General features: G+C 46.2%; 1 protein-coding gene across 3 annotated transcripts in view; it reads right to left on the bottom strand.

Annotated features, from left to right (window-relative positions):
• The window catches only part of CNNM3 (cyclin and CBS domain divalent metal cation transport mediator 3), a 281,724-nt gene that overhangs the window by 79,187 nt on the left and 185,427 nt on the right, over positions 1-17,110 (bottom strand). The window contains exon 7 of one of the 3 annotated variants that reach the window (XM_085634571.1): positions 2,955-3,763. The exons of the other annotated variants lie outside the window; for them this stretch is intronic. Coding sequence (XP_085490697.1) covers positions 3,698-3,763 — 66 coding nt within the window. The 3' untranslated portion in view covers positions 2,955-3,697. Of the gene's footprint in view, positions 1-2,954; positions 3,764-17,110 lie in introns of those variants that run through there. 3 annotated transcript variants of the gene reach the window in all.

Genomic DNA, 17,110 nt, shown 5'->3' with positions numbered 1-17,110 from the left:
CTTCCCCTTTCGTGGACCCAGCCCATCCTGGGGGAGGAGGCATGACACCTCTGCCCAGGATGGGCTTGGTTTCTTTTCTGGACCCAGAGAGCGGCAGCTCTCTACCCAGGGGTCCAGTAACCTGTCTGGTGGTGGCAAATGATGGGCAGCCATTCGGGAACCACACCAGGGCATCTCTAAGAGTGTTTTTTACATTAAATCCCACACTGACATCAGTCAGTGTGTGTGCAATTGCCAGGTCGACATTGTAGGTTAAAACTGCACTCACAGACACTGTAATGGAAGGCCAGAGACAAGGTTTCTGGTCTACTCATGTGGATGGCACAGTCAGTGCTGCAGGCCAACTAGTAGTATTTAACTTACAGGCTATAGGCACACACTATGCACTTTACTAGGGACTTTAACAGTAAAACAAATATGCACATCATGGAGAACCAATCAGAATTACAATTTACACAGGGAGCAGTTGCACTTTGGGACTGATCAGCAGTGGTAAAGTGCCCAGAGTGCATAAACCACACATTATGTGAAAAAGTCGGAATGGAGGAAAAAATATATCTATAAATTATTTAAACATAGGGAACATCAAATTACCCTATGAATGGTACAATGTCCCATTCCAATTTCTTAAATAGTAAAACAAAAACACATACTACACTGACTTCCCCCAGAATCAATAGTTTTTTTTAATATATACACTTAATATCAAAAGCGACCTCACATGAGGAACATGTCCAGAAATCCTAAAAATGTACATAAAACATATCAGTGTTACCTGTACCCACATGTTTTACAACTACTAAGTGTTTGCACCCTCAATCTAGGCAATACACTAAGAGGTAATAATATTGCACATGAGGTTGCTACACCTCTAAAGCATTTACTGAATGTGCCTCGAAATACAATTCAAAGTCTTGTTTTCTAGTGGATTCCTCCCATCAAAACTGTCGACGCGTTTCAGCCCACATTCCTTCCGGGTCTCATCAGGACAAGGGCTTTGGAGCAAAAGGATTTGGGAGAGGGGAGTAGGAAGCGATTTTCGGCTAGTGCAGGGAGACAACAGCAGAAGTAACGCCAGCACGTAACGGTTGGGCGGTTTTCGGCCATCAGTGCAATTGTCCAATTATTTAAACAAGAGGAAATGAGGCCACGCTGTATGGCAGTTATTTTACTTTGATTTCCCATGCGAGGGTCCCACACTTCAGGAATATAAACAAGAGCCTGAAGTACCCTGCTAGGACAACGTTGGTTCCCTTTACAGTTGTCCTGATGAGGCCCAGAAGGAATGTGGGCTGAAATGCGTTGACAGTTTTGATGGGAGGAATCCACTTGAAAACAAAACTTTGAATTGTATTTCGAGGCCCATTCAGTAAATGCTTTAGAGGTGTAGAAACCTCATGTGCGAATAGGATTCCCTCTTAGTGTATTGCCTAGATTGAGGGTGCAAACACTTAGTCGTTGTAAAACATGTGGGCATAGGTAACAAGGATATATTTTATATACATGTGAGATTGCTTTTGATATTAAGTATATATATATATATATATATATATATATATATATATATATATATATATATATATATATATATATATATATCCGTCAAATTGCCGAAGCTTTGGGAACGCACACTCGTCGAACTGAACCATCTGGCTTTCTCTTGAGGGCATATCCTTGCACCACTGCTCCGTAGTAGACCTGACGCGTTTCTAGGCTCTTGCCTTTCATCAGAGGTCGTTCAAACACAGGTGAGAGGGGAGTGTCTGGTTTTCTTTATTTATTGAAATACATGCCACGCCCTCGTGGAATCAGCTAAGTGCTTGCGGTGCATGTTGGGAATCGAAGTCCATCCAGACAATGAAACCTTGGTAGGTCCCTTTCACCATTGCATTTAAACCTAATTATTCACCCATAGTGGGCCCCAGAGTGGAGTACAAGTTCCATTAGCCCCAGTTCGTCGAGGGCCCACTATGGGTGAATAATTAGGTTTAAATGCAATGGTGAAAGGGACCTACCAAGGTTTCATTGTCTGGATGGACTTCGATTCCCAACATGCACCGCAAGCACTTAGCTGATTCCACGAGGGCGGGGCATGTATTTCAATAAATAAAGAAAACCAGACACTCCCCTCTCACCTGTGTTTGAACGACCTCTGATGAAAGGCAAGAGCCTAGAAACGCGTCAGGTCTACTACGGAGCAGTGGTGCAAGGATATGCCCTCAAGAGAAAGCCAGATGGTTCAGTTCGACGAGTGTGCGTTCCCAAAGCTTCGGCAATTTGACGGTTACATTTTTCGCGGTCGCCGTGCCGCGGGGAGCAGCACCATCCTCTTTACTCAAGGGGAGCCGTGGGTTGGAACTTGTCCGGACCCGTTTGCGGCTCGACGAACTGGGGCTAATGGAACTTGTACTCCACTCTGGGGCCCACTATGGGTGAATAATTAGGTTTAAATGCAATGGTGAATGGGACCTACCAAGGTTTCATTGTCTGGATGGACTTCGATTCCCAACATGCACCGCAAGCACTTAGCTGATTCCACGAGGGCGGGGCATGTATTTCAATAAATAAAGAAAACCAGACACTCCCCTCGCACCTGTGTTTGAACGACCTCTGATGAAAGGCAAGAGCCTAGAAACGCGTCAGGTCTACTACGGAGCAGTGGTGCAAGGATATGCCCTCAAGAGAAAGCCAGATGGTTCAGTTCGACGAGTGTGCGTTCCCAAAGCTTCGGCAATTTGACGGATATATATATATATATATATAGATATATATATATATATATATATATATATATATATATATATATATATATATATTTCCACAGCGAGGACTCGTTACTGGCGGCATTTGGCGCTCTTGGCGGTGCGAGAAATGTGGAGACGGCAGAGTCAGCCGTTGTAAGATTCAATCAAGGCTCCTGGTTCAGGAAAAAATCCACACGCACTCCCTGGTATGGTGCAGTTCCAATTCAATTTAATAACATCCCAAGCATGGCAAGCAGGTTTACAAAACCCAACGCGTTTCAGTCAGCTTTGACCTTGTTCACGGGTAACAGTTATTTTTCACTCTTCCGTTTTTATACTGGTCACATGATGTTACATTTTGCTTAGCCTTATGGTCCTTGTAGTCTAGTGACCATCGTAGGATTATTATTAACCTTTTTATCAGGTGTCAATTCATATATTTTGAACAAGTTTATATCTCCAATAATACCAATCAAATTATAGGTGCATGTACCAATAAAACATTTAGTAATCCAATCGTCATATTGACTAATGTTTATAATCAACTTGTACCTTGCTCCTTCGCCCTCTAGTGGGCCATGATTGAATATATCCGCACATTTTATCTCTCTGGTGAGTGATATGCTTTTAAACAATATACCTTAGATTTAAAACACCTGATTATGTGAAAATCAAATATATAACCATTTTTTCAGTTACTTCAAAGAAAAAAAGAAGGAAAACTTCAGATGAAAAAGGGGGGGGGGGGCACGGAAATCATAATGGGGCATTTTAGACTGCGTCCAGATCATTTCATTCTACTCATAAATGTGAGTGCATCTCCTCGTCTTTATTCAAACCATACGGGGTCAGAGTCCTGAACCCTAGGATGTGGCGTGATTCTTTCTGTCTAAGTGTCTTTTCGCGGTTGCCACCTCTCACATGACAACCCACCGTTTCGACAGCATAGAACTTCAATTGTTTCCAGTCACTTGAATGATATTTTTCCATGTGTGATACATTGATGATCTCCTTATAATCTGGAATGGATCAGAACAAGAATTTGAATCATACTTTAACATCTTAAACAACACAGATACGGATTTGCACTTCACATATAACATCAGTGACAACAGAATTGTGTTTCTGGACACAGAGATCTATGTCAAAGAGGGAAAGATACAAACAACATTACATCGCAAAAGTACAGCCAGCAATGCTACCCTACATGCGGAGAGTTTTCATCAACCATCTCTAATAAGGAACATTCCCTATGGAGAACTATTAAGAATACGTCGAATCTGTTCAGATGACAATGAATGGAAAAAACACAGTCAACAATCCATCAGGAGATTTAAAAAACGTAATTACAACAACAAAATCCTATCAGACTGTCTCAAAAGAACTGAAAAACAAAACAGAGAAGATATCATCAAAGACCAAAAGTCCTGTGTGAAACAGGATGAGAATCCCATTCGTTTGATCACTACACTATCGACCCAATCAAAACAAATCGAACAGATTCTACGGAAACACTGGAACATATTGACACTGGACCCTACGATGGCAAAAATAGTGGGAAATCACCCAAAAATAACATACAGGCGAGCTAAAAATCTAAAGGACGAACTGGTACACAGTCACTTTGTAACAACAGCAAAACAACCAACTTGGCTACAACTGAAAGGGTTTTATAAATGCTCGACGTGTAAAGTATGTCAAATTGCACGAAACACCAAAGTAATCAAAATGGCAAATAAAAAGAAGTGGACAATCAACCAAATGATCAACTGCAAAAGCCAATACGTGGTATATATTATCGAATGTCCATGCAAGCTGAAATACATAGGAAGCACAGTCTGCGAACTGAAAAAACGTATTTTAGAACACGTAAGAGCAACGATCAATAAAGACCGCAGTTACGCAGTAGCGGAACACATGGAAAAATATCATTCAAGTGACTGGAAACAATTGAAGTTCTATGCTGTCGAAACGGTGGGTTGTCATGTGAGAGGTGGCAACCGCGAAAAGACACTTAGACAGAAAGAATCACGCCACATCCTAGGGTTCAGGACTCTGACCCCGTATGGTTTGAATAAAGACGAGGAGATGCACTCACATTTATGAGTAGAATGAAATGATCTGGACACAGTCTAAAATGCCCCATTATGATTTCCGTGCCCCCCCCTTTTTCATCTGAAGTTTTCCTTCTTTTTTTCTTTGAAGTAACTGAAAAAATGGTTATATATTTGATTTTCACATAATCAGGTGTTTTAAATCTAAGGTATATTGTTTAAAAGCATATCACTCACCAGAGAGATAAAATGTGCGGATATATTCAATCATGGCCCACTAGAGGGCGAAGGAGCAAGGTACAAGTTGATTATAAACATTAGTCAATATGACGATTGGATTACTAAATGTTTTATTGGTACATGCACCTATAATTTGATTGGTATTATTGGAGATATAAACTTGTTCAAAATATATGAATTGACACCTGATAAAAAGGTTAATAATAATCCTACGATGGTCGCTAGACTACAAGGACCATAAGGCTAAGCAAAATGTAACATCATGTGACCAGTATAAAAACGGAAGAGTGAAAAATAACTGTTACCCGTGAACAAGGTCAAAGCTGACTGAAACGCGTTGGGTTTTGTAAACCTGCTTGCCATGCTTGGGATGTTATTAAATTGAATTGGAACTGCACCATACCAGGGAGTGCGTGTGGATTTTTTCCTGAACCAGGAGCCTTGATTGAATATATATATATATATATATATAAAATAAATAACGATTTTTTCCAAAAGGAAGTCAGTGTGGGTTTTTTTTTTTAACTATTCAAGAATTTGGAATGGGACATTGTACCATTCATAGGGTAATTTGATGTTCCCTATGTTTAAATAATTTATAGATATATTTTTTCACATAATGTGTAGTTTCTCTGCCCATGGTATTGGAGGGTGATGTGGACATACCCCGATGTGGGAATTACTTTGTTCCTCCCTGCTTGCTGACTAAACGTAGTCATTGTGTTGTGGTTTGTATAAGCACTGTTCATCCCTTCACACGTGCCAGGAAAGCTTTTAGTGCTAAGAAGACCATCTTTAGATTCGGATAGTTTGTGTGTTCCACAGCTTCCATAGGTCTCCAGAGTCCTTTGATCATTTGATTCCCCATGTGCACTCCCAAGTCCTTATGGGATGCATCTGTTACTGTCATCGTGGGAGTTGGTAGGTTGGAAGTTCTTACCACACAAGTTTGTCGAGTTCCATCATTAGATATCCTTGATGTGACAACCGCTAGATCCTCCCATCTCCCCGTGGCTTGTGACCATTGTTGCCGATCCACTCCTGCATAGGTCGCATATGCAGTCTTGCATGTGTTATGAGAGGAAGGCATGAAGCCACCATGCCCATCAGCTTCATGAAAGTCCTCACCAACAGACTGTCCCTTCTGGTAGAGGAGAGCTTGCTCCGCTACTGTCGACACTCTGCTGGGGACTGGGTATGCTTGCACTGTCCTAGAGTCCAATATTGTCCCCATGGACACCTTCAACCTCTCTGGGAGTGGTGGTGATTTTTCGTGGTTTATGGTAAAACCGAGATTTTGAATTGTGCTCACGACGCTTTGCATGTCCCAATGGCATTTTGTTTCCAGTTTGCCTTTATGAACAAGTCATAAAGGTATGGGTAGACGTACATACCCTGTCTTCTCAGGTATACTGCCACTGCCGTCAGGCATTTTGTGAACAGCCTTGGTGGGGACTTTATCCCCAAGGATAGCACTCTGAATTGGTAGTGTACGAGGAATCCGAGGTATTTCTTGTGCCTCTCAATCTATCAATCAGTGAATTTATTAAAGCACGGCTAATTACCACAGAATTGTATCCAGGAGCTGAAGGTTGTGCTGTTTCAGATAGAATCAGCTGAACAGCCAGGTCTTGAGTGTCTTCTGGAATTCTAGGCATGTTTATGACAGAAGCCTGTACCTCAGCCTTGAAGCCAGAAATCCTGAGTCATGCAAGGTTCCTCTGTGTGGTGCCCGTACACATCTGTCTGCTGGCTTGCGTCTGCTGCGTCCAGCACAGATTTAAGGAAAAAGTTGGCAATGTTCTTGTCCTCCTGGATGACTGCTATCGTTCTTTTTTGGAACTCCTCTGAAAGGTGTTGCATCAGTCCTTCCATTTCCTCCCATTGTAGGTGGCCATATCTGTTGAGGAGTGTGCTGGAATCTGCAATTCTCCATTATGCCGCGGTCTCCCTTTCCATCTTTCTAACCACTAGGTCTATCCTCTTGCTTCCCTTCTCTGGAGGCGGTCCGGTCGAAGTGGGGGCGTTGTTCCTTCTCCTGGCCATAGCTATATGATAAGAGTCTACCTGCACGTTCCCCTTGATGTACAGAGGGTCTTTGGTGGAATGCTTACAATTTTTCTCCACTCCAGGAGTAATTGCCCTAGCTGTGGCAGGTTCCTTCAAGGCTTCCTTGCCCTGGTCTATAGCTCTGGTGAGCATGGGCAGGTCTAGGTTCGCATTTTGAGATGGCATAAGGGTTTGAAGGAGGAAGCATGGTTCCTCCCTTGCTTCCTCTACCTGGCCCCCATATATGGCTGGCCCCCATATGTGTCTGCCCCCTCTTGATTAGCCCATTGTACAAGGGCCTTGAGGGTTGTCGATACCTTCCCCAGGGGACTCTGAGCAGAGGTCCTACCACTACTTGCTAAACCACCCTTGTTTCTCTATCATGCTGGACTATTCCTCCTTGTAATCGAAGAGGGCCTCTTGCTCTTCCTCATGTGGTTCTGGTGTTGACGGCGCCTTGTTGTCTGGCATGTCTTCCACCAAGTCCATCAGCACGGAGGGTTTCGTTTGAATATGAAAGATCTTAAAGGAGCCATTAAATTCCTTCTTTCGCTGCATGAGCTCTGCCATTTCAGCCTGTCAAGAATTCCTGTCATGCGAGGGGAGGAAAACGGTAACCAGCAAAAACGGACTACATCTCCCAGGATGCTTAGCGGTTGAGAGGTTATGTAAACAGGAGAGCTGTTACATAACTCAAGGAAAACACGCCCTTATGTAAACAGGAGAGCTGTTACATAACTCAAGGAAAACACGCCCTTATGTAAACAGGAGAGCTGTTACATAACTCAAGGAAAACACGCCCTATAAAGGGAGGAACCGGGAGGTACAACGCTGTCGGATATTGTGTTTACACCGACGTACCTGCTTAGTGAAGAGCAGTGTTCCGGAGTGGTGCTCCAGTAAGGCAAGAACGGAGGTAGGTCGAGTCGTTACTCCCTGGGCCATGTCTTGCCCCATCGTCACCTGTGAAGGACCCGGAAGCTCTACCGGATAACCATTGAGCTTCGCTTTTTGACTCGGCTGAGTCAAAGCGCAGTGGCGCTTTTGCTGGTTGGAGTCGTAACTCCCAGCCCGACCAGAGATACAGGGACTGCCTGCTGTAACGCACACCAGGAGGTGTTTGTCGCGTTACAGACTCGGAAGTCCACAGGATCGATCGAGCGGCTGCTCTCGGTTCAGTCTTCTTTGCTTATGATTGGGGTATCGGTGACGCATCACCAGGAGGTGACTCCGCGTCCCGGTGCAGTCTGAGGAAGAGGTTGAGCGGCTGTTCCCTTCAGGTAGAGACCCCGGCTGGGTGTTTCCCTGACTCCTCGATTCTCCCCAACACTCTTCGTGCCCCTCACAGCCTACCGATTGGCATTGTCGGCCATTTCATTTCTGCCCTCTGTTGGCATACGCCGGGATCGGCGTATATGCAGAGGACGGCTAGGACCATCCGTGCTGTGGGCTGGTAACGTACTTAGCCTGGAGGATTCCAGTGACTATAACCTTTGTTTATTCCTTGTATTATTTTTGCCTTCATTAAAATAACTAAACCTTCACAAGTGGTTGCGTTCTCATTATCGTGTCTGTTAAACGATCCTGAGACGTTCAGGGCGTTACACAGCCTTGAGTTGGTGTCTTTTCCCTTCGACCTTGAGTGAGCATACAGTGTCGGTCATAGAGAAGGGCTTCCTCTTTGAAGTAATCGGCTCCGTGTGCTTAGCCTACCTGGCCGTTTCCTTCAGCACCTTCTTTGCGTCAGTCGGTGTAAAGGGTTGTTTCAAAGGCTTGCCCCCATCGATGTCCTTTGCTTGAGACCTGTGCAGCTCTTTGTATCTGAGCTGACCTTCGGTCGTCAAGTGTTTCGACGTCTAAGTGGCCTTGGGGGTTTTTGGGGCATTTATTACCTTTCTTTTTACGGTGTCTCTCGCCACTTTCCTCGCAGCTTCTGCTTTTTCGACAACGCTCCCTTCGGCGTCTGATTCTCCTACCTGTGCCATGTCTGCTTCTTCAACATTTTTTTGTCGTCACTGGGCAGACCCAGATCCAGGGGATTTCTGGTTGTCCGCCATGGCGTGATGTAAAAGTCACGGCTTTAATCAGGTTTTGAGAGTCTTCGATAAGAATTCGGCAAATGCCTCACAGTCTTCGGCGTTGTGATTCATCGGAAGACACAGATTAGAGAACTCGGGTGGCTTCCTCTGTACAAACTTGTGGTGGCAGTTTGGACAGAATGTAAAGGGGCGAGGGGTTCTCCAGACGTATGGCTAGGGAATTTGATGTTGATGCGAATGAAGTTTTCTGAAAGTGCTCATTCACCTGTAGGTCTCTTGGTGCTGAAAAAGGAAAGGCATAGGATGGGAGTTACTTGGGAAAAGTCATGTTTTGCAGCATGAATCCTTTTCTTAATTCACATGCTGTGCATCTATTTTGCCATCTAGTGGTTGGGTCATCTTACTTATTCCTTATCAGTCCCTCTACTTTGCCTTTTCCGGCCACGTGTCCTCCAGCAACAGGGTCCCCCTCCCTGAGGGGAGCTCTCCTCCCGGGCTTCAATGTTCCTTTGTGGCCGCCAGTGATTCTCAGGGCCCTTTCCTTCTCTTCAATGCAGGTGCTTGAAGATTCTTCAGAGTTCCTCCGATGTGCTTCCAGACCCAAAAGTAGAAAAAAAGAATCTGAAGATAGCAACGATGCACAAATTTCCGGGGAGCCATCTGACGTCACACAAGGGATTGCGGTCGACGCCGTCCACAGAAAGAAAAACAAGCATTGGCATAGCCAATAGGTCTCGTCTTTGGGACCTTATAAGTGTTTGGTTATCCAGCACAATATCCTTGGTGCAACAACATCAACTGTTGCATGGCTAAACACTTATAAGGTCCCAAAGGCGAGACCTATTGGCTATGCCAATGCTTGTTATTAATTCGACCGACCTCCAAAGTGAGGTCAGTACGTGCGTGCATGTGTGCAAGCTTCAGGCACGCTTTAGCGCCACAATAAGGTGCCCACATAAAATGCGTCACTATGAACAAGATACAGAAACATTTGTGCATCGACATTGTGATACAGTCAGTTTGAAGGATACCCAACATAGCTCTTTACTTGAGGTTGGCATCATCTGGGATGCCGATTCTGCCGCTATCTCCACTGAGAACCAGTTCTCAGGCCCATAGGCCCATCTCAAGATACCATGCAGTCATCACTAAAATGTGAGGAGGCTTTGAGACAAGTGTATATCAACAGACACCAATCTCATCTCCAGGTCAACCAACTCTTGGGAGTGGTTTACCGCAGACCAGTCCTTCAATCCATTGTGAATATATAGACTGAATCCGTCTGGATACTGTCGTTCACATTCACCATGCACTCAGCACAAACTGGTGGTGGTCCCTCGCCCCAGATAATCTGTCATTAGATAAGGGGAGTGGCGGACATCGCGCACTACCTTCAGCATACACCATTTGTGTAGAACATAGCGAGGAACTTGCGAGGCGTTACCATGTCAACACATGCACACAGATAGTATGGTACTGTAAATTATTGCCCATCAGCAAACAAAACTCACAGTGCCTCATATCATTCATTCTCCTTGACCCTGAAATGATGAGGATTAATGTAGCCATGTGCTGAAGATATATTTATTAATTACAAGATGTAACATCTAGGGGAGAGCTGAAACTCCAGCTTAGACCATCTATCACCGTTCCCATTCCAAATCATGTTCTAGTAATGAAAACGAATTTACAATACACTAGCAAAAAAAGCAGCACATTTTCTACTACTACGCCGACATCTCTACAAATCCATGGCAAGATACTATAGGCCCCAAAATACTGTAGACCAAAATAGACAGGGTAGGAATTAGACAAGCCCATAAAACAACCGTGCATTTAAAGCATTCGAGCGTCCAGGTCTGAAATTCAAGGTCCACGTGGAAGCATTCGGTGTATGACGGTTTCAAAATGTTTCTTCTGACAGTAATGTCAGAGTGTGTTCATTCAAAGCAAGCTATAGTGGGTATTCGTCACATACGTGACATTTTGACAAGTGTCTCAATTATACTTAATCGATTCCTCACCTCAAGGATTTTGCCTAAACCTTTAATCACAGCACAGGTGATGTATGACTGAACTGCAGTCGTAAATCAACTTCACATTTTCTGGTAATACGACAATGCACATGAGTCAAGGGCACCGACCGTTAAGACCACTCACACAGTAAGAAGAACCTGAACGTCCATTAACGTTGCTCTTTAAACCGTAGTCACAAAACAAGCTTTCACTCTTCCGAGTCCACCTCAACAGGCTGCGTTCAGCACCAACAAGAGGGCACTTACTAATAAGGGACTTTGTTACCATTCAATAAACTTTGCAATTATACGAAACTTGCGAGAGCCTCTTATAGTAATTGTAGATACCTAGGAAAACACAAAGAATGGTGCATACAATTTACCAATGGTTGTAAAATGAAATCGCAGGTTATGCGTCTTACGTACAATGTTTTTTCGAATGAATTAGCTTCATGGTGCCCTGAACGCCTACAACATATTAAGAGAAGGGTACAAGTATCGTGTGAAGCATGTAGGCCCGGACAGCAGTGGGGTAGCTGTGAAGTCTTCTCGCTTTTGATTCCCATTTTCCATGCTTGTACACACTGCGAACTGCAGACGAGGCCAAGCTCGTGTGGACTGTATTTACAATCACAGCGCAGGTGCCGGTAGCAGCAACTACGTGTCCCTCAGCAAGGCCCTGCTCCAGATGCAGAAGACGCTGGGGCTGAACAAGATGGGCGAGCTGGACTAGAGCACCCTGGAGGCCATGAAGACCCCCCGCTGCGGGTGCCCGACGTGGGCAACTTCCAGACCTTCGACAGCGACCTCAAGTGGGACCACAACGACATCACATACCAGTGAGTGAGATAAAGGGCCCGGCGACCCGAGGGCTCACTGAAGGCTGTGGATGGTGAGGGGCAGCAAGTGTGAGAGCCCGAGCGGCAGAGGGAAGCACGGGGGACAAGGAGTGAGTGCAAGAAGAGGGAGAGCTAGGATGGAGAGCTCAGTGAGGGTTCACTGAAGGCGGTGGATGGTGAGGTGCGGCAAGTGTGAGAGAGCACGAGGGGCGGAGGGAAGCACGAGGGAGAAAGGCAGTGCATGAAGAGGAAGAGCTGGGGTGGAGAGCTCAGTCACGGTTAACTGAAGGCAGTGGTCGGAGAGGGACAGAGCAGTGAGAGAGCAAGAGGAACTGACATGAGTGAAGGGCGAGTGTGAGAGAGTAAGGGGGAAGGTGAGAAGGACGCGACAGACTGCCAGCGGGGAGGAGAGCACAGTAAGAGGACTCCTAGAGCCGAGCAGTGGCAGACTGAGGAGAGAAGAAGGAAAGACCAGACCGAGAGCTGGCGCACGGAGGCGCAGTGACAGACCTCTAGGGACCAATAGAAGCAACGAATGAGTGTGAGCTGCGCGAACAACATACAGCGCCGCGACCTATACAAAACAAGATGGCGGCGGACTGTCCACTGTCCCACGGACACGCGCATGCTGTCTGCTTTGGACAGATGGCGAGCGCAGCCATCTTTGTCCATGCAGGCGCGTGCATTAGCCTGGGGCGGAGAATTAATTCCAAAAGGTCTCTCTGACAAGAGCAACGCATGCGCAACTTTCGCCAGGCGAGACCTAAGAAAAGACAGAATGAAAAAACACAATTCCAGACCCAACCACTAGATGGCAGAATAGACCGACAGCATGTGAATCCAGAAAAGGATTCATGCTGCAAAACATCACTTTTTCCCCCCCAAGTAACTTCCATCCTGTGCCAACTATTTTTCAGCACCAATAGACCTGCAGGTGAATGAGCACTTTATAAAACTTCATTAGCATCAACATAACATTCCCTATCCAGTTGTTTGGAAATAGGTTCATAAGAATTTGACTACGAAACAAGTGCACCATTAGCACAGCTAGACATTTTGTAAATACTCCTGGGGCTTTTGTGATTCTGTAAAGTATGACTTTGAATACAGAATGGATTCCATTCGCCCCAAATAGTACTGGTGATTGGCCAGATGTACTGTAAAGTGAAATTACCAATTTCTGAAATAAAGTGGTAACATGCAATAAACTATTCATAGCAAGGAATGTAGTCTGGCAGGGTTGTCATTTTGATGGGGTTGGACACAATATAACCATTGAGTGCCCTTAGGTCGATCATACAGCACAAACGTTCAAGGATACACTCCTTGTCCCTGCTGGTGTGCTGGAACTTTTTATATTGTATCCCTGAGAAGCTGTACATTTGCTTCTGCCAAGAGAGCCAAATGTGCCTGTGCTGTGTCGTGTGGTGGGATTGGGAACACTAATGTTATCTTTTAAACAATAACTGGGTGATGCTAGATAGAATACATTAATATGATGATATGCTCCTCTTCCTGTGGGAGGTAGAACCTCATTTAGTCACCCACCCTACCCCACTGAAAGTAGCTACAAAGTCGGGGCAATCTATGGGAGGTCACTGTTTTGTGGCAGAGACACATCTTCCTTAGGCAACTGTGTATTTGGCTTGGCCATTACCATGGAAGAGCCCCATAGCATACTGATCCTGCTTGCTTTCTGTGGACCTTTAGGCTGACGTACTGACTGAAAGGACTACTATGGTCGATATAGTGGTCTTGCACAGCCTTTTGCTGCGGTGTGTTGGGAGGCCACAGAAATAAATTTGTTGTTAGAGCTGAAGGGTACTCGTGGCCTTCACAGTGTCTGAATCTTTAATTTTTTTCCAGCATTTCACCTACTTGGGATCCAAACAGATGTACTCTTTTAAATGGTAAGGTGGTGAGAGACGGCTGGACTTACAGAGTAAAGCTTACAATCCTACACAAGCATGTACACGTAGAACATTGATATTTACTGGTTTTTAGGCCATGTCTCCTGCCTCCAGTGCACATCAAACACTTGCATTTGTTATAACTTTGCCTTCTTGCATGATTTCCTGTGCCCTGTATGTCTTGGATCTCCTCCCACTGGTGTACATCATTTCAGGATTGTAGTGCCATTCAGTTAGTAATGTGCAACTGAGTTGCAGCCTAGACTGCCACACACTAGCCTGCAGTGACTATCTGCTTACTCTCAATCAGGGTCCGGGGTACCTCTGAACCCTGCATAGGTGGTCTTTTTCTTGCTGTGTGCACAACAAGCAAGTCTACATGCACTTGTCAATGGATGAACAAAGATCCTGTGATGCAGGTTTCAATTTATCCTTGACCCGTGTTGTAATCATCATTGTTTTGACAGGGGTCTTATTGTTAATGGACAAACAATTTAACATGGTCTTCAGCACTGGCAAATAAATATTCAATAGCCCTATTCTTGACAGGGTCTCCATGAGTAAGCCATTCTCTGCCTCTATTTGAAGTAGAATATTGCGCTGCACTGAAGTCCTCACTATTAATGACTGATCCGACAAAGTGTCATCCAGCAGAGCAGCCTTCACTGGGTAGCTAAAGTTGTTTGTCATCATGGATGTCTATGCTATAGTCCTACCATATGTTATTTTCTTACTCTTCTGTCCCCGGAACTTGATGTGGAGGCAATAGAACAGCAGAAGTATTTTGGTCAGAGTTGAAAAGTGAGTAATGGAATTCAGATGGTGGCACGTCACTAGTTACCTTTTCGCTTTAAGGGATAGGAATGCCCTGATCTCCTTCAATATGGCCCCTTTAAATGTAAGCCTGCATTTTTTGTGAAGCCTCTTTGTTTGTCGTGGAGGCCGGGCAACAATATACATTATATGGCCTTCATCAGAATTAATGTAAAGGGTTTGCTACCGCACATCTGACTCGTGTGTGAGGAAAATCACTTCCTTCTTGAACATTTCTCAATTATGTATCAGTACTTGGAGACGAACACCTCAGGGGCTTCATGACGTGTTTTGCTGCACAGGGTGGAAGCGGATCATCTCCATGCTCAAACTTCTCCAAAGTCTAAGAGCGATTTAGTGCAGAGTGGTATCGGGCTTCAAAAAGCATCATCAACTGAAGGGTGTGAGAAAGTGCCATCTTTCTTGCATGGTATGCCCCCACTTTTTGCTGAATTTCTGAATGTACTTTGACTGAGTGTGCCCTGGACTCCTGACAATCAGGTGCCCAGGGCCTATGTTCCTTCCCTAAAACATAAAACCCAAATTGGCAAACCCTGGCCACATGTCAGCCCCTGGTAAATGGTACCATAGGTACCCAGGGCCTTGTGACCAGGGAAGGCCTCCAAGGGCTGCAGCACTCATTGTGCCACCCTTAGAGGCCCTGTACCCTTACACACACACTGCCCTTGCAAGCTGGGTGTCTGGGTACAAGACAAAACAAAGTCGACATGGCACACATCCTTGTGTGCCATGCTCACCACCTACACTGCCATGGAATACATCAGCCACCCCTCTAGCTGGGTGCCCTATGCCAGTGGTGTGGGCACAGGAGTAGGAGCCCTGTGCCCCTACAGTACCCAGGTCCATTCCTGGGCACTGTAAGTGCAGTGCTGCCGTTTAAGAGTACATGGTGCTGAGAGCTCGCCAAACACGAACTCCACAGCACCATAATGGCAACACTGAAGACTGAGAAGTTTGGTATCAAACTTCTCAGCACATTAAACCCACACTGATGCCAGTGTGGGATTTAATGTACCAAGCACCCCAGAGGGCATCTTAGAATTGCCCTCTAAAACCTAACCTACAATCCACGTCTGTTCTGACATGTTGCTGGACCCCTGGGTAGGAGAGCCCCTGCTCTCCTGGGCCTGCAACAATGCACATCCTGGGCGAGGTGCGAAATCTTCTCCCCCAGGATGGGCAAGGGGAAGCTTCAAAGGCATGCCGCCTCTGTGAGCTTCCCCAGGCCACTGCAACCCCCCACTCTGGAGGGAAGCTTGGCCGGAAACCCAAAATAAGGACAGGGGATGTGCCAGCCTGCCAACCCCACCCCTCAGGTGGGGGAGGCGAGGTGAAGCACATCTCCGGGCTCTCACCATCTTGAAGATGGGAAGCCCTGACCAATCAGGACTAGGCTACTGCCCCCCTCCCACAGGAGAGAGGCAGGATAGGGGGTGTACCCACCCCAGGACAGGGACCCATTGGTCCCTGCCCTTCACCTACCTGTAACGCCCCTAAATCTAGTATTTAGGGGCACCCTGAACCTTCCTTCCCCAGATTCCAGATTCCGAAATCCAAAGAAGAGCTAGAAGAAAGACGACCTGCCCTGCAGCTGCTAAGAAGAGGAAGACACCAACTGCTTTGGCCCCAGCCCTACCGGGCTGTCGACCCTCAAACCTGCTCCTGCTCCAACCCGACATCTCTTGTGGCCAGCAACCTCACAAACCCCGGAGGACCTGGCTACCTTTTGACTCTAAGCCCCCTGGGACTCCCATGAGTAGAGGCTCTACTCAAAATCTACTTCTAATCCCTGGCAGCAGCCCGGAACCGCAAACCCTGCACACTCTGCACCCGCCAAGCCTGGCCTGTGCCGGAGTGAACAAAGACCACAAGGACGACCCCACGGCGACTGTGACCCTGAGTCCGGCACCCAAGGACCTTCCTCGACACTCCTGAAGAAGCCTGCAGCCTCAGAACCAGGTGCCCCCCCAACCGCGATCAACAGAAGGTAAGAGTTCCCGACACAAAAAGGCACCCGTGCACCCGGCACCCCGGGGCCACCTGTGCCCAATCCCAGGGTACCTACCTATCCTCCAACTACCCAACTTACCTCTCAAAGTGGTGGTGGCACCTGAAGAATCTTCGTCCCCGAGCTTGCAGTCTTTTTCTAAACTGGAGCTTTCCCATTGAAATCAATTGAACGCCCGAAGGCTCAAAAGCACCCTGCACCCAGCCGCCCGAGTGGCCCTGGCAGTGCAACCTCTACACCTATCTACTTCCCCACTTGCCCTAAGTGACCAGGAGCCCAGCTCCCACAGCCGCGTGGCCTGCTAGTCAGCAGCCACCAACCAAGGGCCCCTTACCTCTCATAGGATAACATGGGGCCTAACTCGCTCTGCACCCAGCC

The sequence above is a fragment of the Triturus cristatus genome, chromosome 11 (assembly GCF_964204655.1).
Source record: "Triturus cristatus chromosome 11, aTriCri1.1, whole genome shotgun sequence".
Lineage (NCBI taxonomy): Eukaryota > Metazoa > Chordata > Amphibia > Caudata > Salamandridae > Triturus > Triturus cristatus.
This window is presented reverse-complemented; position numbering and strand designations above follow the sequence as displayed.